Source organism: Ursus maritimus (assembly GCF_017311325.1).
Source record: "Ursus maritimus isolate PB19 chromosome X unlocalized genomic scaffold, ASM1731132v1 scaffold_X1, whole genome shotgun sequence".
Classification (NCBI taxonomy): Eukaryota; Metazoa; Chordata; class Mammalia; order Carnivora; family Ursidae; genus Ursus; species Ursus maritimus.
In genome coordinates, this window is record NW_024423319.1 from 81,002,325 (window position 1) to 81,023,770 (window position 21,446).

Sequence of the window (21,446 nt, forward strand, 5' to 3'; positions counted from 1 at the left end):
ATATGAAACTTTCTTTTACAAAATGAGGCACCCAAATATTTGGTGGAACTGAGGATAAATTTCACGTGCTTTCCAGCTTGGTCCAGAATGGATATAATATACTACCAAGGTAAATGTAACAGACCTCCAGGATAAGACTCAAGCTTAAATGTCTGCTCCTTTTGCAACCATACATTGAAGTTCTGGTCCATTCTCAGTGGAAGCTGGGACAGGTGGACTTTGCTCCCTGCTTTCCCTTTCTGGACCAAGTAACCATTTTTTCCCCAGACTCACCTGGGCAGACAGACTCCCACATACTCTCCTCCACTAACAAGTTATTTCCTTCCTTCCAAAAGAATGTTTGAAGTGTATATATCTCACTCCAGATTTGAGAAAAAATGCTGAGTTGAAAGCAGTATTTCAAAGGAAAAGAGAATCCATAACATCAGCCACAAATGATTCCATCCTGCCAGTATTTTCCTTGGGTATTCTGACAACTCAAGTCTTAATGGATAATGTAGCCAATTAACCCTGAGCCTTCCATAAAAAGATTAAGTTTCAGATGTATTCGGGACTCATAAAGCTAGGAGACCATGATTTTCTGAAAATTCTGAACACTGAGATGCTGAATTCAGAATCTGGTCCTGGGAACAAGGTCTGTCTTCAGGCCTGTTAGGTATTTGTGTCTACCCCAAGCAGGCTAGGGAAACATTTAGACTGGAAGCCCACATTTATTCTATGTCAACTTGCCACATATTACAATGATTCTGAAACTGCCTCATTCAAGAACATAGCTGTTACATTCTATTGCAACTTGAATCATGGTTTTGAAATAATGGGGTACAAAAATAATCCTTATATACATGTTAGGAAGAATGCATCACACACACAAAGTATCACTTTCATATGTTTGTATTCATCAAGGACCTACTATGTGCCAGGCTCCAGTATTATGGAAATGGGTAAAATACAGTTGAAAATCCCAAAAGGAGCTCATCTTTTGGCAACAAATAGTTACACTAGAATGTGTTAGAGGAAAGCAAATAGTGCTATGTGAGCACAGAAGTAGGGCACCTACCCAAGTCTGGGTCATCATGGGGACATTGAGGAAATGAATGTCTGAGCTGATTCCTAATGATATAAGATAGATGGATGAAAGGATATTTAAAAAACAGTTCCTCCAGAATAATAGAATTTGTATATTTATAGATGTATAAGATTTTGTCTAGCTGAACCAATTATTGAGAAGGGAATGGTAAGGTAAGTTAATTTGATGGATAAGAAAAATGGTGGTGGTGGGGAGGGGGGTTACATTTGGCAAATACATGCACCTACCCTAAATCAGTCCCACCCCACTGTGAATGGCCATAAGACTAGTCAAGGAGAAGTTGGGCAGGGGAAATGCCTTACTGGGCTTCCTCAAAGGAGCCCCTTGGGGAGGGCTGATCGTAGCAGTGCTGCCTTAAAAGAGAACCTCATAGAGTCTGCAGCCCCACCCTTGGAGATTAGGGTTGAGCTCCTGGCCATTGCTAAAGGGAACAAAGGAAATAAATTCCTTCCACCCATTCTCTCCCAATCCCCCAAACATTCAAGATTCTCTTTAACGACAACAACAAAAATGATTTATTTGTAACACAGCCCAGTCTCCATCACTTCAGCACAGTATAGGAGTAGAAAAGTCACACTGCAAGTGTCATTTAGTCTAAGGCAGTACTTCATGCCCCCCCCCAAACAGCAAGCCCATCTTCCCCCAGAGATCCAGCCCAGAGCCAAGTTGAACTCACAAACAGGCCAGTCCAGAATGAAGTTGGCCTCAGGCCTCAGAACATCTCACCATTTCCCCACAGCCCTTCAAGCTTCCTGGCTGCAGCCTTCTACTCCTCCACCCCCAACCAGGCCAACTCCTAGCTGCTGAGCCACCAGGGAGTTTTCTTTGTGATAATTAACAAGGATTTAAGTGTTACATAAAACAATACCCTATGAAATCCATTGTTCCCTAGAAAGCTTAAAATGACTCCCCCATACATAATCCTAATCAGCAATGACAGCTCTTCCTCTCTTCACCATAGATGCAGGTGGTTTTGAAGTGATTATCCTCTCAACTCCATATTCAAGTTTCCTATCAGCCTTATTAAAGGCTGTTCTCATTACCCTAGAGAAGGGATCCCAGATATTTTCCCCAGGTTCAGAGGCAGAGAGAAAAATCCTTGATGTCTTAGACTCCTTCTGTTTCCCTTCAAAGATTTTAGTGGAGATTATTACCTAAACATTTTTTAATACATCTGAGAAAAGTTAATTTTAGATTCAGAGGGCAGTGCAAGTACAGGAGCAGGCAGTCTTTCTGATTAGGTACCAGTTTTGAGGATACAGGAGGCAACATAGAGAAGTAAAAATCTCAGGTGGCTTTCTTAACCCAAGGTCTTCTAGAAAGCCTCAAAAGATGGATACCAGGAAGATTTCACCTTTCTGGGACTTGGTAGGACAATTCCAAAAGTTCTACCATCATGGACTGGTGACTTTTGACAAGGTCACAATAAAAAAAAAAAAAAGAAAAAGAAAAAAAAAAAAGGACAAGAAAGCTGGGTATCTCCAAAAGAACATCTTTAGGGGCTCTGACTAGTGGTCAAGATGTACTAATGTCTGGTACCAGAACTGTTTGTATAAAGTGAGGACCCTCATACATGGGGAGAAGAGACTTAAGTAACACTTAAGGCATGAAACAGAACCCACAGAATGGGTAGAAGATCAGAGGTAGAATACTTGCAGCTTTAACATTGATATTTGTTTTGTTATGTTAAACTCTTTTCCAATTTCTCAGAACACCTGAGCTAGCTTTACCTTTGCTGTCACCTGCATGTGCAGGACTGGGCAATCATATCCTCATACTCCTTGTACAAGATACTCCCATTTGCCTCAACCAAAAGGATGCTAATGGGAACATACTTATAAGGAACACAGGAGGGCTGAGGGACACTCTGGTCCACCAGCTCATTGACAAGGTTCTGGATGATGGCGTGATTGGGGGAATTGAGACCATAGTGTAGTACCCGGGGGCAGGCTCCTTTACAGTAGTTTGGGGTATATACATGGGGAGCAATAATCCAGTGGTCCCAGCCCAGCTGGTGGAAGCTGACCTGGAAAGGGTGGAGGGAACACTGGTTACTTTTAGGCCCATCATGTTCCCTGGAGAGGCCAGGGACCCCAGATGTGATACTGCCTGCTTGCCGGGCCCTCCTCAAGAGAAGAGAAGAATCCCCTGCCATGAACTCCTCCAGGATTCTGGGGTGAAGTTTGGCCTTCTGAACACTTTTATGAGTGTCATTGAAATAGAGTAACAAAAAGGCAGTGTCCAAGGATGAAGTGCCATGCCACTGAAGTTCAAGAATCTCACTACCTTTTTGCTGCTGGCACATGAAGCGGAGTCGTAGAACCCTGCATCCTTTGGGATTCCAGAGCCTTTGCTGAACATGTTGTGTGATATCCATCTCTGTCCAAGCTTTAGACAGCAAGGAAGGCTTTGAGGAACCTCTTCCTGAAGGAAAGTGATTGGTTTGGCTTTTCTGGACACAGGGTTCCATGTGGCAGGAGAGATGGAAATGAGCTAGGTGGAGTTGATGGCGGTAAACCACAATGGCTCTGACTAGTTGGTATGCTACTTGGTTTGGTCTCAGAGGAAAATCCAGGGTCTTTATATGCCAGGGGCCTGCATAAGAGGGGACAAGAGCAGAGGATTAGTTTCTTACCTGCTAGCCTGAATCTCCCTCACAAATCTGCTCAGTACAAACTAACAGCTGTAAGCAGCCCTAAAAATAAAGCAAGATCATGATAATCACTATCATTTGTTGAGCATTTACTATTAGATGCTTTAAAGCATTAGCTCTTTAATCTGCAATAGCCTTATGAGATAATAATTATCACCATTTTGCTGACAAGGAAATTGAGGCTCAAAGAAGCTATGCCAGAGGACATATAGCCAGGGTATGATAGAATCAAGATTGAGCCCAAGTAGGTTTCCCTTAAAAAGAAATTGTGTTCCATTTTTAGATCACTCACAGCACTAGGATGAGAAAAAAAAAACCTCAAATATGGAATTATTTTGTGTGTATGGAAGAGGATCAATCTTTATTAGACTATTAAAGGTGCTCAATTAAGAGAATTGTTGAGACATGCATGAATTAAGAATGAGTCCTCCTGTCATATCATTATACAGATGCAACTTTGAGGTAACAGTCCAATATTGGGGACTATCTATGGCCTGCCATCACTTCAAATCTGGGGCCAAGATGCCACACAATAATTTTGTTTATTTACCCCTAGTGGGAGCAGCTGTTTTGCCATTTTTACCGTTTACGTTAAGAACTGCTTCTTGAGCAGCTGTTCCTTCTTAAACCATTTTCCCCTTAACCCTCATTCTCTCCCTTGTTCATTCCTTACTGGAAATGATTCCTTATGTACTGCATTCATTGTACCACCATTCCCCTAAATACCATTTTCAACAAGGCTTTGGCCAGATTTTGTTTGCTAAGAATTCTACTAGAAGCTGAAAGCGTCTTGGTGAGTGTTTTAATCCAGACTGTAATGCTGACACCCAGTGGCCAAAGGGTTGGAAGGCCGGGCCTGCAGTGCTCTGAATTTCTGCACCCCCTCCTGGAAAAGGTCAATAGCAAAGATTACAAAAACCAGGCTTGCAGGAAAATGCCTCCTTTTATCTTCAAACATCTTATCGCTAAACATTTGCATGCTAATTTACATATTATTTACCTAACCTTCCTCCTTCACTGAATCCACAAGCTTGGATTTCAGTAGGCCTGGACTGGTCAATGTAGAAGTGCTTTAATGTCTTGAAGCATCAGGATATTTTTTCATAGTTCACATTCAACTTATGCTCAATACACCCTGAAGTTTGGGGCACTGGACATCATTCACACAAAGCCCAAGCCAGACTTGTGTCTGCTTTCTCAAGTTACTCTACACTCCCATCCTATAATCATCTTTCTAAGAGTCCCACCCATACACCTGCCCCACCCTGCCTGAGAAGAAGCCCAACCCAACCTCTAGCAGGCTGTCTGGTGAGGAACTGCCCTTTCCTTTCAGACCTTGACATCACATATTTCCTGAAGCAGGGTGGAGTGGCTTAGGATCAGAGCCAGGAAGGGTCTGCTCAGAATTTTTCAGGGAAATGGCTGACTCACACATCCTGTGTGATTGAACCTGGCATAGCTCTCCAGGCAAGTGCAATTCAGCTGGGTCATCTCCTAATGGAGAGATCTGTCCTTGTTCTCTTGTTATCCATTTCTGGATCCTTTCCAGAGTCCCTAGATGCCAGTATGTCTCACAGTCAGACCAAGATAGTGGCCTAATTCTAGGCACCCTCCTGTCTAGCCCCATATCATCTGTACAAACTTGATTTGCGCAGCTTTCTGCTACACTCAGAATGAAATCCAGATTTCTTATAATGGCCTATAAGTCCCTGCCTCTCATCAGCCTCATTCCCTGCCACTCTCCACAATGCTCAATAGGTTCCGGCCATACTGATCTTCCTTCTAATCTTCAAGTCAGACAAACTTGTTTCCACCCTCCAGGCCTTTGTACACATGGTTCCCTCTGCCTCAATCAGGCTTCTCTCTACTCTTCTCATACTTAGTTTCTTATCTTACAGGTCTCAGCTCAAATGTCACCTCTTCAAAGATGCATTCCCTGACAATCCCCTGTAAAGGGAGGATTTGTTATTCTCTATCAAAACCTATTTCATTCTTTGATAGCACTTACCACAATTTGCAGTTATCTGTGTTTATTTATCTGTCTCACCCATGAAAACCATGCCTGTCTTGATCATATCTATATGCCAGCACCTAAAACAGTGCCTAGCCCTCAGTAGGTGTTAAATATTTGTTGAGTGAATCTCCACCCACCCCGAGCTATTTTCCCCTTCCTCAATCAGAATGCATGTCTGCCTCTACGCATAGTGTCCTTACTCCTTCCTCAAGGTCCAGCCAGCTCAAATATTAGCTCATCAATGAAGTCTTTCATGGTCTCCCTGTTTCCCTTTGCTGGCTTTAAGCAGTGACCTATTTCTTCTTTCATGTCCTGGGAGACCAACTGCTTATCCTTGTCAAAACATTGGTCATGCTCTAACACCATTATGTGCTTACTTATCTATCCATTCTACTTTAATGGGAGTTCCTAGAGGTCAGGGAGACAGTTATTTGCCACTTCAGACCCAACCCAAACACAGTGCCTGGTGCTCAATTAAAATCTGTTGAGTCAGCACAGCAGGATGATTAAAAGCACAAGATCTGGAGCCCAAAAACCTGGGTTTGACACCCAGCTCTACCAATTACTGTGTTACATTGAGTAAGTTACTCTGAGCCTCAGTTTCTTCATCTATAAAATGATTATGTTAATAATACCTACCTCATACACTAGTGGTGAAGATTAAGGAAGATAACGTTTGTGAAGTATTTTGCCCAATGCCTGGCACGTGGTAAACTCACAGTAAAGGTTAGCTAGGAGAATATTTGTTATTTCATTTAAAGGGGGGAATGTAAATTATCAAAGGCCCAAAATTAATCTCACTGGGTTCCCAAGATTTCCTTGAAATTGATGGCTTTCGGCATTCTCTAGAAAGCCCTGCACTTCAGAAGCCCACTGGTGTCGTGGAACAATATGAAGATACTTTTAAAATCAAGCATGGTGGGAACAAAGAAAATTCCAAAATACCTTTAGTACCAAAAACCCAAACTAGCAACGTGGACTTAATAGAAAAACTTCTTGGTATACAAGGATATCAACGTACTATATCTAAACACTTGAGAAATTATGGAGATTTCAGAATCAGGGAGACTTAAACTCAATTCCTATCTCTGCCACCCACTGTCTATGTGAACTTTGCAAGTTATTGGACTTCTGTGCTTTAGTTTTCTTATTTTAAAAAATTAGGCTAATTGTTCCATGACAGCTAATGGTAATAGTTGTCCTTAAGGATTATACACAATAGTAGATGTTCACCTAACCAGGTATATAGACCTTCCAATATTAATTTGTTTCTGTCCATTTTTGTAAATTCCCCCAACTCAGTATCCTGTGCTCTTTTCCTTGTAAGAATACAACCACACCTGAAGGGCCCCCCCACAAGAATGCATAGAAGTATTTCTCAATTATAGTTTTTAGTGACATAACAAGCAATAAGACTTTCTTTGAAAGACAGGAGCTGACACATCATTCAGTTTTCCTGAGGTCTGGGGGAGATTCCTCAGGTAGGCCCCAAGGAAATCTGTTCTTAAATTGGGACCCTAAAGGAAAGCAGGCTTGTAGCCAGCTTCTTCCAACCTTTGAAATCCAAGCCTGAGAAGACAACTCACCCACTAAGCAATAAAGCCACTCACAGATCCCCTTTCTCTACACTCTTCCTCCCCCCCCCATTTCTCTTCCCTCCAGGACAGTATGGTATGATAACTCACCTCTGAGAGGCCTTGCTACGTTGGCCAAAGGTCTCACCAGCCTCACCATGGTGGCCCCAATGGTGCGGTTCTCCCTAGGGTGCCCACGTGCATCAGCTGAACGCTGGTACAACTCCAGCATGTACCGCAAAGGATGTCCTAGGACCTGGGGCTTCCTCTGCTTATTGCCAGGAGCTTCTTCTAGCAGCTCCCGAATCAGGGGCAAGGAAGAGGCATCAGCCATGAGGGCATTAAAGGGCTGCCCTACCTTTGCCATTTGGACCCTCTGTTCCATATAAAGCACCAGTCCCCAAAGAAGAATTCTAAGGATGCTGAGGAGGACCATCTCGAAAGGTGTGGTGTTCAGCAACACACTCCAGCCCAAGCCCAAAGGATGTCACTCTGAGCCTTTCCTTTCACATAGGTTGCTGCATCTGGCTCCACAACCACAAAAGTTGGGGCAAGAAAAAATGAAAGGCAAGCAGGCAGACCCTATGTCGATTCCTCTAGGTGAATCTTCTGTACCAAAGGAGGTCTTCTAATTTGTCCTCTTCACATCAAGACAAACAGAAACAACAGGTGGGGCAACACAGCATATCCTTCCTGCTCTTCAGGGCTAGGAACAAAATGGCACTTACTCGGACGCTGAGGTAACCTTAAAGGAGAAGTCCATTCCAGGACCTGCTCCCTTACCTTATCCACTAGGATGAAAAAAAGCAGCCCTTGCTTGCTGTGCTCCACAGCTTTAAAGGTAGTTTCTTAATTAGTCCTTAAAGGGCCAGAGATCTCTTGCTCGCATCCCACTTCCATGTAGCACTTCCTCTAATGCAGCGTTTCCCAAAATGTGACCTGCTATTGACTTGCAATGAAATCACCTGGGGTGATTGTTAAGAATGAAGACTCCTGGGTCCAAACTAAAACATGGACTCTCTGGAGGTGAGGTCCAGAAATCTGAATCTTAACAAATGCTCCAAGAAGTTTCCATGAACACTAAGATGTGGAAACTACTGTGAGTGTGACTACTGGAAGATGCCTTAACAGTGGTTCTCAATCTTGGCTATACATTGGAGTCATCTGGGGAGCTTTAACTATTATGGATGCCTGGGAACCATCCTCAGAGATTCTGATGTAGTGGGTCTGGCTGTTACTAGGGCATCAGGATTTTTTAAACTTCTGCAGGTGATTTTAATGTGCAGTCAAGTTTGACAGCTCTGACTTAGAATTTCTGGTTTATCATAGAAGGCGTTGAGATCCTGAGTGGGCTTCATCAGAGAAATCTGGAGACAGTGAAAGGTGAATCTGTGGAAGTTGGCTGGGAGCTCATCTCACTTGACTGGTTAATGGGAGGCAGTAGGCTGGACCAGTTAGTTAAGGCTGCCCCAGACCAGGATTCTACACACCACACACACACACACACACACACACACACACACACACACACAAGGTAGATGTTGTCCTGGCCATCTCCAAGTAGCAGCAGTTCACTGGGGCTCTAAGGAGAGGGTAAGGCAGAAGCTCAAAACATGGCTCTAGGAGGTGAGGAGGCAGACATGATTTGTGGGAGGCCTTTACTTCATACCAAGAATAGCTGTGGACAGATACCACTATTGTGTAACCAGTGTGGACTTTGTAATCACACAGACCTGTGTTTGAATTGTGATTCTGCCTCTTCTCAGCTATAATTTAACCTCTCCAATGCAAATCTTTCATTTCCCTGAGCCTCAGTCTCCTTACCTGTAAAATGAAAAATAACATGTTTTATCTCCCAAGTTGTTGTGAGGATACAAGGAAATAAGCGATGTTAATTACACAAAACCTAATTAGACACATGACATATTGTTACATGCTTGACATTATTTGTTCCCTTCTTTTGTTTTTACTAATATGGCCTTAGTCCCAGCATGTATTATAAAACAAAAGGCATAGGCTAACGGGTCCTCTGGGCCTGGACTCAAACCCCAACTCAACAACCCATTAGCTGAGTGACCTTAAGCAAGGTTTCTGCCAGTCTGAGTTTCCTCATCTGTACTGCTGGCTCCTTCAAAGAGTTACTGTTGTTGTGTATTGCATTGTATACATTTGTATTGTATGCAATAATATACAAGTAAAAGATGTAAACAGATGTCATAGTAGGCAAAATCTGAACAGCCAAAACATATGAAAATACGTAATAGAAATCAGAAAAAATGCAATTAAAAACAACTTAAGATATGATTTCACACCCTCTGGATTGGCAACATATTAAAAGCCTGACACTATTAAGTTCAGGTGAGGGTATAGAACACAGGTAACTCTCTTACACTATTGGTGGGAATGTGATTTGGTAAAATCGTTTTAGAGAGTAATTTAGCATTATCTCTAGTGAGGTTGAAGATGTATAATTCAGCGATACTATTGCTAGAGCAGTAGGTTTTAGACATTTTTGTCTGTGACTCACAGGAATACATTTTACATTGCAACCCAATACAAATATAAACGCACAAACTCACACACCTCATATATACCCGAAGTAAACATTTTCTGAAACAAGACTTATCCTTACAATGTATTGGGAGGGGTAATATATCATGATGGGTAAGAACATGGCTCTGGAACCAGCATCCTAAGTTTAAATTCCAGCGCTTATTAGCTTGATCTTGAGAAAGTTACTCAACTCTAGGTCTCAGTTTCCTCATGTGTAAAATGGAAACCACAGCCACTTATTTGCTTCAATTTTCTAATTCATAAAATGAGATTAATCAAAAGACTTGCCTAATGAGATTTTTTTGAGGATTAAATGAGTTAATACAGGTAAAGCACTTAAAACAGTGCCTGGCACAAAGTATTAGACAAAGGCTAATTATTGTTACATTTGATGCAAGTTGTGCTTTCCAGAAAGCTGGATTCACCCTGATGGGCTAGTTTTGGCTTTATGAGCAATGGAGAGGCAGTCAAAAAGGCTCTCTCTCCTCCATGTCCACACTACTCCTCCTTTCTCTCTTATCCCCTTTTCTGACTCCCCAACATTCTGTTTGGCCCTTGACCTCTGTCTGTTACCACTTTAAACTTCCTATCTTTCTATCCAACATAACCAAATAAAACAAGGTGTCAGGACAACTAGCAAAGGGTCCATATAAGGGTTTTGGGCACAGTTTTCTTTGATGTTTCAGTGGTATTACATTGGAATTACATCTGTCAAGAACATTTTTCTGGCATCTCTTAGTAGTGAAATATTGATACAGGGCCAAAAGGAATAAAAAGAGACAACATATTACATTGAAAATAACATGATTTGGGTTTGAATTGCTGGTTTTGCCATTTTTTGTCCATTGCTTAACCTCTCTAAATATCAGCTTTTGTAACGATAAATTGGAGATATTCTTTACCTTCTAGGATTGTAGTGAGATTTAAATGAGATAATCCAACACATAGATAATCCTAAATAAATGGTAAATTTTACCATAATAGCCTATGATTTTGAAGTATATGTAAAGTGTACCTGATGAAAGGAAATGTCTGCTCAGCATCCTTCTAAAGTTCAGCTGAAATTGTATTCCATTTCTCTATCTACCAGGGCTTCAGGAGATTCGCCTGATTGAATAGGTCAGCTTTCCTATTCTCAGAAAAAGATTCAATTTCTTATTTCCAAAAAAGATCCAAAAATCAACTTTATTCTTATCACCAGAATTGAAAGAACTTGACACGATTATTTCTTGGAAATGCCCCCCTGGTGAGCCCAAATGTATGCTACTGCCCCAAACCCCCAGAAGAGGGCACCAACTGTCTTTCTAGCATTATGGTTGGGGGTGGGGTGGGGTGAAAGGGCGGGTTATAGGTGATTGGAAAAGGACTTCTAAAGGGTATTTGCCAGCCCTTCTTGCTTTAGCAGGAAGCCAGTATGTGAAAACACTACTTTTATACATCAGACAGTTTAGGAAGTGATTATTAACATGACAAAAGAAGTTCTTGACATAACAGTAATGTGCTGACATACTGGTAAAATGCATGAAATTTACAAAAAAAATAGATTTTTATCCAATTTTGGAGCATGTCTATTGTATAAGGTGCACATGTATAATGGACTCCTTCTTTTACATGATTATAATTCACGTTTTCTTGTAATTGTATTCATTCAACAAATATCTAATGGGCTTCTATGTGGTTGGGTCAGGTGTTAAGGGTGCAGGCCTATAGCCAGACTGCCTGGGTTCAAATTCAAGCCCTAACACTTAATTAGCTTGATAATTTTGGGCAATTGACTTAATCTCTCTGTGCCTCAGTTTCCACATTTGATAATAAGGATAATAATAGCACTACTTTAGAAAACTGCTATGAGGATTAAGGGACTTAATGCATGTAATAAGCATACTATGTTCAAGACACTATACGAGACCCTGAGAGTACAGAAATGAATAAAACAAGTCCTCTATCCTTAGCAGTCTCAGGTACTATGCTAGGCACTGAGATTGGTTGGGGGATACCAAGATAAAACAGATAGTTTCTATCTCAAGAAGATAACAACCTTGATAGGGATATAAAAGATAGGAAACATTTCCTGTAACCATGACATTTCCTCTGATTACTATTCTGAGTCCTTGAAAACTGGACCTTTTTTCTAGATATTTTTAAAAAATCATTTTCCATGAAACAGGGAACATGATGTATTTTATACAAATATTTATTAATTTGGTACTAGACTATAACCTTTTACACGTTATGTCTCATTTTATCTTCATATTAGCTCTATGAGTTAAGTATTATCATTTCCAATTACAGGTAAAGAAATTGAAGATCAGAAAAGGAAACTTGCCCAAGGTTAAACAGCCCTCAGATGGTGGACTCTACTATGACTTGGACCCAAGTCTGGCTGACCTCAGAGCCCCTCTCTGTATCTTGTAAGTTTGGTATTTAAGCTGCCAATGAGTATTTAGCCCGTTAAGAAGACTTAGTTCCCCTATAAGGTAATCCTACAGACATTACTGAAGGTGATGCCAAAATATAAGCTCTCTGAAGTCAAGGATCGTGCCTTTCTTATTCATTATTATAGGTGCTCAATCAATATTTGTAGAACAAATGGTTGTAATAGGAGCCTATCATTCTGGCAGAAATCTAGGCTGATGGGCAGACTCTGTTTGGGTGTTGTAATGTGTCCTCAGAGAAGGTTATTCTGAGTTTTGAGGTAGAAGCAAGTCTGAAACAACAACTTTCCCCTGTGCTTTCATTTCTTTTTGAAAAAAATATCATTATTACCTCTGTTAAGAAGTCCTTGTGACTCTCTCCATTCCTAAAGATGCCAGAAGCCCCAGGAAAAGAAAGGACCTGCTTTCCCATGCATGGGTACCAAGAGTCACTGCTCACACCCCTTGCAAATGGGAATTGCACCACCCTCCCTAGCCTGAAGACCAGGGAAGTTCTAACTCAACTGTAATTCAGACCCAAACTCAAATGTAGCCAAATCAGCCTTGTGTCATGGACCCTGCACTAAAACAAACTCATCAAACCTCAACAGTGTACCAAGCATTGTTTTGAGCATATGATTCCAGAACCCAGTATAACAAGGAAAACATGTCCAAAAGTCCTGAGCGTGCAGAAGACCTGTTTAGCCAGAACACAGAGAAAGAATGAGGGAAAGAATTTCAGGTAAGGATAGTATGATAGGTGGGAGCCAGAGCATTCATGGCCTTGTAAGGACTGCTGCTAGTTTTTCAGCATCTTTCTGACATTTAAAACAAGAATGCACAAATCAGAAAAAGATAACTGTTTCTGGATGGACACAGCTCTATGGTTTAGCAAGCAGAGCATGGGAGGGATTTCAACTCCCTTGACAAGGCACTTTATGTAGTATACTAACTGCACAGCTATTTGAGACTGCCCTATTTGTAAGATTTTTGGCCTTCTCTGTGCTTTAACCACACTGGATTTCTGGTTATCTTTCAGTTTTTCCAACAAACCACACTATTTTTGCCTCAAGGCCTTTATATATACTGTCTCCTTTGCTCAGAATGCTTTCTCCTCTCTCATTCCCTGGGGTACTCCTGCTCAACCTTCATATCTGAGTCCAAAAATCACTTCCTTGAGGAAGCTTTCCCTGAGTCCCTAGATTAGATCTAGAGAGCATTTAAAGAAGATTTGTAATGAGAATGATTTGAATTAGGTCCTGAGTTATAAGTAGGATTTTTGTAGGTGGAGAAAAGATATGCCATTCCAGGATCAGTTAAGAATTTTTCAAATATTGCCATGAAAACTGTAGGAATGATGGATTGAAGGCACCTTGAAAGATTCCTTAAAGCAGGACCTGAGGAACAGTGTCCTCCCTACCACAGGATATAGAGGAAGGGTTGGGAAGTAGTTATAAGGAACAAATTCAGATACAAGTCACACATACTGATTCTATACTGGATCCTTTGTGAATGTGTTATTTCATTAATTACAACTTCCTGTTTTATAGACAAAGAAACTGAAGTTCAGAGCAGTTAAATGAATTAAACTGGATTTCATATCTATAATGAAAGGCGAATTTGTACTCAGATCACCGGACTCCAGGTCCGGGGCTTTTATCATACCTTTGAGGAGTCTACTTATCATCTACCATGCTCTCAAGGCTTGGCTTCCCACTCTGGGTCTCCAGAACTTGGTTTTTAGTGTAGGGATAGAGAAGCTTCTATCTAAATGGTCTCTACAAGAGCTCCCAATTGTGTTCCTGGGATCCTTGGCCTGCAGGGAATGTCCAAGAGAGAATCTCTGGGGACAGGAATCTGAAATATAACCTTATAAACATTAGCATAAGGTGTACAGAATTTTAACTCCTATCATTGGTTATAGACCATATCACTCCTAGACAACCAGAATAGCATGTTGTCTTTTAGCCAAGTACACAAGCAAGAGCTAAGCAAGAGCTAAGCATAATATACTCTGAAAATCCGTTTGGCCTCAGAAACAGCATTAGCTGGTGTAGCCTTTGGAGTTTTCAGTCATTTATGGACACAGCACTATATCACCAGTAAACCATTGACCATTCTCTGGCTTCCCTCCCTCTGGTCCTAGTAATCACTTGTACTTTCAAACTGTGATACAGCAATTATAGAAAATGCTGCTATAAACATTGAGGTGCATGTATCCTTTTGAATTAGTATTTTTGTATTCTTTGGGTAAATACCTAGTAGCTCAATTACTGGATCATAGGGTAGTTCTATGTTTTACTTTTTGAGGAAACCCCATACTGTTTTCCAGGGTGGCTACACCACTTTGCACTCTCACCCACTGTGTAAGAGGGTTCCCCTTTCTCTGCATCCTTGCCAACACCTGTTGTTTCCTGTGTTGTTAATTTTAGCCATTCTGACCAGGGTGAGGTGAAATATCATTGTAGTTTTGATTTATATTTCTCTGATGATGAATGATGTTGAGCATATTTTCATGTGTCTATTGGCCATCTGTATAACTTCTTTGGAAAAATGTTTATTCATATCTGCCCATTTTTTAATTGGATTATTTGTTTTTTGGGTGTTGAGTTTGATAAGTTCTTTATAGATTTTGGACACTAACCCTTTATCAGATATGTCATTTACAAATAGCTTCTCCCATTCTGTAGGTTGCCTTTTAGTTTTGTTGATTGTTTCTTTTGCTGTGCAGAGGCTTTTTATTTTGATATACTCCCAATAGTTTCTTTTTGCTTTTGTTTCCCTTGCCTCAGGAGACATATCTAGAAAAATGTTGCTATGACCAATGTCAAAGAAGTTATTGCCTCTGTTCTCTTCTAGGATTTTTATGGTTTCATGTTTCACATTTAGGTCTTTCACACATTTTAAATTTATTTTTGTGTATGGTGTAAGAAAGTGGTCCAGTTTTATTCCTTTACATGTTGCTGTCCAGTTTCACCAAAACCATTTGTTGAAGAGACTGTCTTTTATTCATTGGATATTCTTTCCTTCTTGGTCTACAATACCTAAATTATGGAAACAGCCTAGTGTCCATCAACTGATGAGTGGATAAAGAAGATGTTACACACACACACACACACACACACACACACTGGAATATTACTCAGCCACAAAAAAGAATGAAATCTTGCCACTTGCAACAACATGGATGGAGCTAGAGAGTATTATGCTAAGTGAAATAATTCAGAGAAAGATAAATACCATATGATTTCACTCATGTGCAATTTAAAAAACAAAATATATGAACAAGGGGGAAAGAGAGAGAGAGGAAAAGAAAGAAACAGACTCTTAGGTATAAAGAACAAAATGATAGTTACCAGAGTTGGGGAGGATGGGTGAAATAGGTGATGGGAACTAAGGAGTGTACTTGTGATAAGCACCAGGTGTTGTCTGGAAGTGTTGGATCACTATATTGTACAGCTGAAACTAATATTACACTGTATGTTAACTAACGGAAATTGAAATAAAAACTTTAAAAAAAATTGATACTAAAACAAATAAGTAGGTAACTGCCTTCTCACATTAGAGATAGGGAGACTATTTTTCCCCTGAAAGTCCTACTGTTTTCTATCGGATGTCAGCTTCCCAAGGGTTGGGCATAGGTGAATATCAATGGATCCTGGGCCAGAAAAACTTAGTACATGGAAGACATTCTAGATATTTGGGACAGAAAAGTAGGAGACTAAGAGTAGCTTCTTCAAACACTCAGCTCTGCAGGTCTATGAGTCAAAAGCCAGTGTAGAATTTGATGTTTAAAAGGAAAAAATTAATTGGCAAAGAAGAAGTCAAACTTTCACTCTTCACAGATGACATGATACTCTACATAGAAAACCCAAAAGACTCCGCTCAAAAATTGCTAGAACTGTTACAGGAATTTAGCAAAGTGGCAGTATATAAAACGAATGCATAGAAGTCAGTTGCATTTCTATACACTAAGAATGAGGTTGAAGAAAGAGAAATCAAGGAATTGATGCCATTTACAATTACACCAAAAACCATAAGATACGTAGGAATAAACCTAACCAAAGAGGTAAAGGACCTATACTCTGAAAACTATAGAATACTTATAAAAGAAATTGAGGAAGACACAAAGAAATGGAAAAACATTCCATGCTCATGGATTGGAAGAAAAAATATTGTTAAAATGTCTATTCTACCTGAAGCAATCTACACATCCAATGCAATCCCTATCAAAATGCCATCAACATTTTTCACAGAGCTGCAAAAAACAATCCTAAAATTTGTATGGAACCATAAAAGACCCCAAATAGCCAAAGGAATGTTGAAAAAGAAAAACCAAAGCTGGTGGCATCACAATTCCAGATTTCAAGCTGTTTTGCAAAGCGATAATCAAGACAGTATGGTACTGGCACAAAAACAGGCACATAGATCAATGGAACCCAGAAATGAACCCTCAACTCTGTGGTCAACTAATCTTCAACAAAGCAGGAAAGAATATCCAATGGAAAAAAGACAGTCTCTTCAACAAATGGTGCTGGGAAAATTGGACAGCCACATGCAGAAGAATGAAGATGGACCACTTTTTTATACCATACACAAAAATAGAATCAAAATGGATGAAAGACCTAAATGTGAAACAGGAATCCATCAAAATCCTAGAAAAGAACACAGGCAGCAACCTCTTTGACCTTAGCCACAGCAATTACTTGCTGGACATGTCTCCAAAGGCAAGAGAAACAAGAGCAAAAATGAACTATTGGAGCTTCATCAACATAAAAAGGAAACAGTTGACAAAACTAAAAGGCAACCTACAGAATGGGGAAAAGATATTTACAAATGTCTTATCAGATAAAGGGCTGGAATCCAGAATCTATAAAGAACTTCTCAAACTCAACACCCAAAAACTGAAAAATCCAGTCAAGAAATGGGCAGAAGACATGAACAGACACTTCTCCAAAGAAGACATACAAATGAACAACAGACATGAAAAAAATGCTCAACATCATTTGGCATCAGATGTATGGATAAAGAAGATGTGGTATATAAATATACAATGGAATATTACTCAGCCATCAAAAATAATGAAATTTTGCCATTTGCAATAGCATGGATGGAACTAGAGGGTATTATAGTAAGCAAAATAAATCAGTCAGAGAAGGACAAATATGATTTCACTCATATGTGGAATTTAAGAAACAAAACAGGGCTCCTGGGTGACTCAGTTGGTTGGGCGTCTGACTTCAGCTCAGGTCATGATCCTGGAGTCCCAGTATTGAGTCCTGCATCAGGCTGGGGAGTCTGCTTCTACCTCTGACCGTCCATCCTCTTGTGCTCTCTCTCTCTCTCTCCCTCTCAAATAAATAAATAAATAAATAAATAAATAAATAAATAAATAAGTCTTAAGAAAAGAAACAAAACAGATGATCATAGGGGAAGGGAAGGAAAAATAAAATAAGGTAAAAACAGAGAGGAAGACAAACCATAAAAGACTCTTAACTATGAGAAACAAACTAAGGGTTGCTGAAGGGGAAGTGGGTGGGGGAAAGGGATAATTGAGTGATGGGCATTAAGGAGTGCACTTGATGTAATGAGCACTGGGTGTTACATGCAACTGATGAATCACTAAATTCTACCTCTAAAACTAATGAAAAAAATTAAAATCTCTATTTTATGAAAAAAAATAGTACTTGGACCTTAGCCAAGCCCTTGAGACCAACAGTGTGATGTATGAGGGATTATTTTTGGAATGGTCACTTTCTCTCTCCTAACAAATCCTTGACACTGTTCTGTTGTGTAAGGGCTAGAAATGCTTTTGTCTTATTTTTCACTTCTGATATCCGGGGGGAAATGCACAAGTTGATGTTTCTTCTTCATTGTCCATAACAAGTGTTTGCTTCCCCTACTACTGTGGCAAGACTTCTAAGAAAGACCAGTGCATAAGCCCTCATGGACCTGGGAGCCAGAACCTGGGACACAGCCGCCATGGGTCATAAAGCTTAATAGTATAGATTTCTTGTCTCAGTTTTTCTACCTTAGGCCCTGAGTTTTACAGCTTCACTTGGACCATGAGGAGAATCCAATTCCATCTCACACTGAAACTAAAAGTTGAAGAAGTAAGTAGACTTGTGAAAGACTGAATTAGCTCCAGATAAATTGGTCGCATGAATTGATGACAATTAAAAACTTTGGCCAAATCTCTCAGTAGACCTCAAATCTTCTGGATTCTCAGGAAAATCCAGTGAACGTTTTTATGGTGCTTTTCTTTTTGTCTTTTCTCAGGTTAAAGAAAAGCTTACGGAAATCACAAGGAGAGGCCTTGGGACAAAAAGGAGAATAAGAGTGTAATAGTCAGCTCCAACTTGAGAAATAATTGTGAAACTGTTTGGGAAGTTTGTTGAGAACTTCACCGAGTTTTAAAGACAGTTCTCAATCTTTTTGTGTCCACTCATCAGACCCTGAAGAAGGCCCCCAAACTCAGAAAATCTTTCTTCTTTAATAGAGAAATGAATGCTCTTTGAGAAAACCTTGTATTCATTTACTCATTCATATATTCACTGAATAAATATACATTAACTGCCTCCTATGTGTTGGTTTTCAATGTAGAGCACACCAAAGAGAAGAATGATGAGTGTTCCTGTCTTTGTGGAATTTATAGTCAACAGGGGAGACAGTCATTATGTAGACAACCTCAAAAATGAATAAATATTTAAAATTGTAATGTAATTCTATGATGGAAAATTATGTCCCACACTGGGAGCACAATCCAACAGGAGATAAATGTAGGTTGGAAGACCCAATTTAGTCAGATGTGTCCAGGAAGGTACATCCAAGAAAGTGACATTTACGTTGAGACATAAAAATTAAGTAGGAGTTTACCAGGTAAAGATTTGGGAAAAGAACATCCCAGGAAGATAATATATCTATGTAAAGACTGAGGCCAAAAAAAAAAAAAAAAGACCTGGGTATCCCCAAGGTTGAAAGAAGGCAAGTTTGGCATAAACAGAGAACATAAGATGAGGCTGGAGAATTCAGCAGGGGTCAAACCATGCAATGGCCATTTAGATTATATCAATGATTTTGTATTTGGGAGAGGAAGGTCTCAAGAATAATTGAATTCTGGTATGTTCCAATGGTGGTCCTTGTTACTGAGTTGTAGAATACTGGAAGAAGACTAAGTTTGGGGAGGAGGAGAGATAATGAGTTTGATTTTGGATAGTAAACTTTAAATGCATGTCAAGTAGGTGATGGATATATTATTTTGAAGTTCAGAAGAGAAATCTAGAAATACAGAGCTAGAGTTGTTGGCATATACATGATTACTGTAGATGTGGGGATGTTTGAGTTCATCTGGAGGAGAAAATACAATGTGAGAAAATGAGAGGGCTTAGGGTAAAACTTAGATGTGTCCAATATTTTAAGACTGAGTAGAGGTAAGAGAGCCAAAGAGGCAGGAGGAGAGCCAGGAGAATGCTGAGCCCAGGAGCTAAAGAAAGATCATGTTCCAAGAAGGAAATAAAGAACTGTATAGAATTATGCACAGAAATAAAGAATATGAGAATCATCAAGTGACCCTCGCATTTAGCATCAAGATCATTGATTACCTTGGTGAGAGTTGTGTTAGGTGAAGAAATGGTAGGACGAATCTGTTTATATTGAGTTTGAGAGTGAATAGGAGGTAAGACAATGGAGAAAGTGAGACTAGAGAATCCTTTCAGAATTGTGGTTGTAAAGGAGAGAAAACAGTTTAAGTGGTAGCTAGAGGAATATGTGGGATCCAGGAAATTTTTAAATGGGAGAAACTTATGACTGCTGATGGGAAAGTATCATGTACCAATTTCATTTTTCAGGATTCAAGGACCAGCAATTAGTCAAGGCCAGGCCATAGATAGAGTGCTTGGTCTCACTGCCAATAGAAGCTGATTCCCTTGGGGTGTCCTGATCAGACCCAAATACACCCCTCTCGAATGCTTTTAAATAAGCTATACTTTAGTTTCTCTGATAGCCCCTAAAGGAAGAGAGGTTTTTATGTAACATATATGGGCTAAGGAACTGTTTTTCACTTGGATGTTATCTTGAAGCTGTGTTTAGTTTTGCTCAACATTGCTCATACTCTATTTGAGTAACTTTTCTAAAACACACATCTGGTCATGTCACTGTCCTGGTTAACGTATTTCAACTATTCTCTAGGGCCTTTGAGATAAAGTCCCAGACTCCTCAGAATGACAAGCAAGGTCTTTTCCTTCTTTTTTTTTTTTTCACTTGAGTATAATTGACACAGGATGTTATATTTGTTTCAGATGTACAAGTTCCTACATTATGCTATGCTCACCACAAGTATAGCTATCATCCGTCACCATACAATGCTATTACAATATCCTTGACTAGATTCCCTATGCTGTGCCTTTCATTCCTATGACTCATTCATTCCATAACTGGGAGAAGTGAGGCCTTTTCAGATTTGACCTTGTATAACTATTTTACAAGTCTCATCTATACTCACATGCACATTTATATCCTATACTCCATTTAAACCCAACTACTGGTCTAGGAGTTAAGATGGAGGAGGAGTAGGGGACCCCTTTTCAGCCAGTCCCGTGAGTTGAGTTGGAAAGGTATCAGACCAGCCTGAACATCCACGGAATCAGACTGAGATGTAGGAAGATACATCTGGATCTCCACAAATGAACATCTCCACCGCTGAGTATTGAGATACCAAGCAGGGAGCCCTGAAACCGTGCACAGATATCAGAAGATAAATGGAAGGGGGAGGGAGCTGCTGCGTTCCGGCGCCGGGAAGTGGTAGCCACCTGCATGGGGGAGCAGGCGGGCTCCAGACCGGCACCCAAGAGAAAGCAGCCTGAAACCTTGAGCCGGGGAACGCCTGCCACCAGACTGAAACGGAGCTCCGGACCGCTACTGGAACCAGACTGAGACTGGGAGCTCCGGGAGATTGCAGGGGTGGCTGGCAGCTGGCGGTGTTAGAAACACAAAGGACAGAGACGAGACGGCCCTGGAAGTCAGGGCTGAGATACCGGGAGTGGGGCACACATACCAGGAAGCTGCAGGGTTGAGCAGCACTAACAGAAACAGAGTTAAAGTGGCCAGAACATCAGTGGAGAACGGTCTGCGATCCCTCTGTTCTGAGACAGAG

General features: G+C 40.4%; 1 protein-coding gene across 1 annotated transcript; it reads right to left on the reverse strand.

Moving 5' to 3' along the window:
- Positions 1-1,045: 1,045 nt before the first annotated feature.
- Positions 1,046-7,785, reverse strand: LOC103661936 (bone morphogenetic protein 15). Its single transcript, XM_008689641.2, has 2 exons — positions 7,440-7,785; positions 1,046-3,682 (listed from the first exon to the last, which is right to left on the reverse strand). Exons 1-2 carry the CDS (start codon positions 7,762-7,764, stop codon positions 2,826-2,828), a joined length of 1,182 nt encoding a protein of 393 aa, XP_008687863.1. The 5' UTR covers positions 7,765-7,785; the 3' UTR covers positions 1,046-2,825.
- Between the last annotated feature and the right edge of the window lie 13,661 nt (positions 7,786-21,446).

What these genes read in the sequence shown, in the direction of transcription:
- LOC103661936 (XM_008689641.2), bottom strand. Translation starts at nt 7,764, where the DNA reads ATGGTCCTCCTCAGCATCCTTAGAATTCTTCTTTGGGGACTGGTGCTT. An exon ending in CGTAGCAAGGCCTCTCAGAG is followed by an intron (nt 3,683 to 7,439) that starts GTGAGTTATCAT and finishes CCTCTTATGCAG; the next exon opens with GCCCCTGGCATATAAAGACC.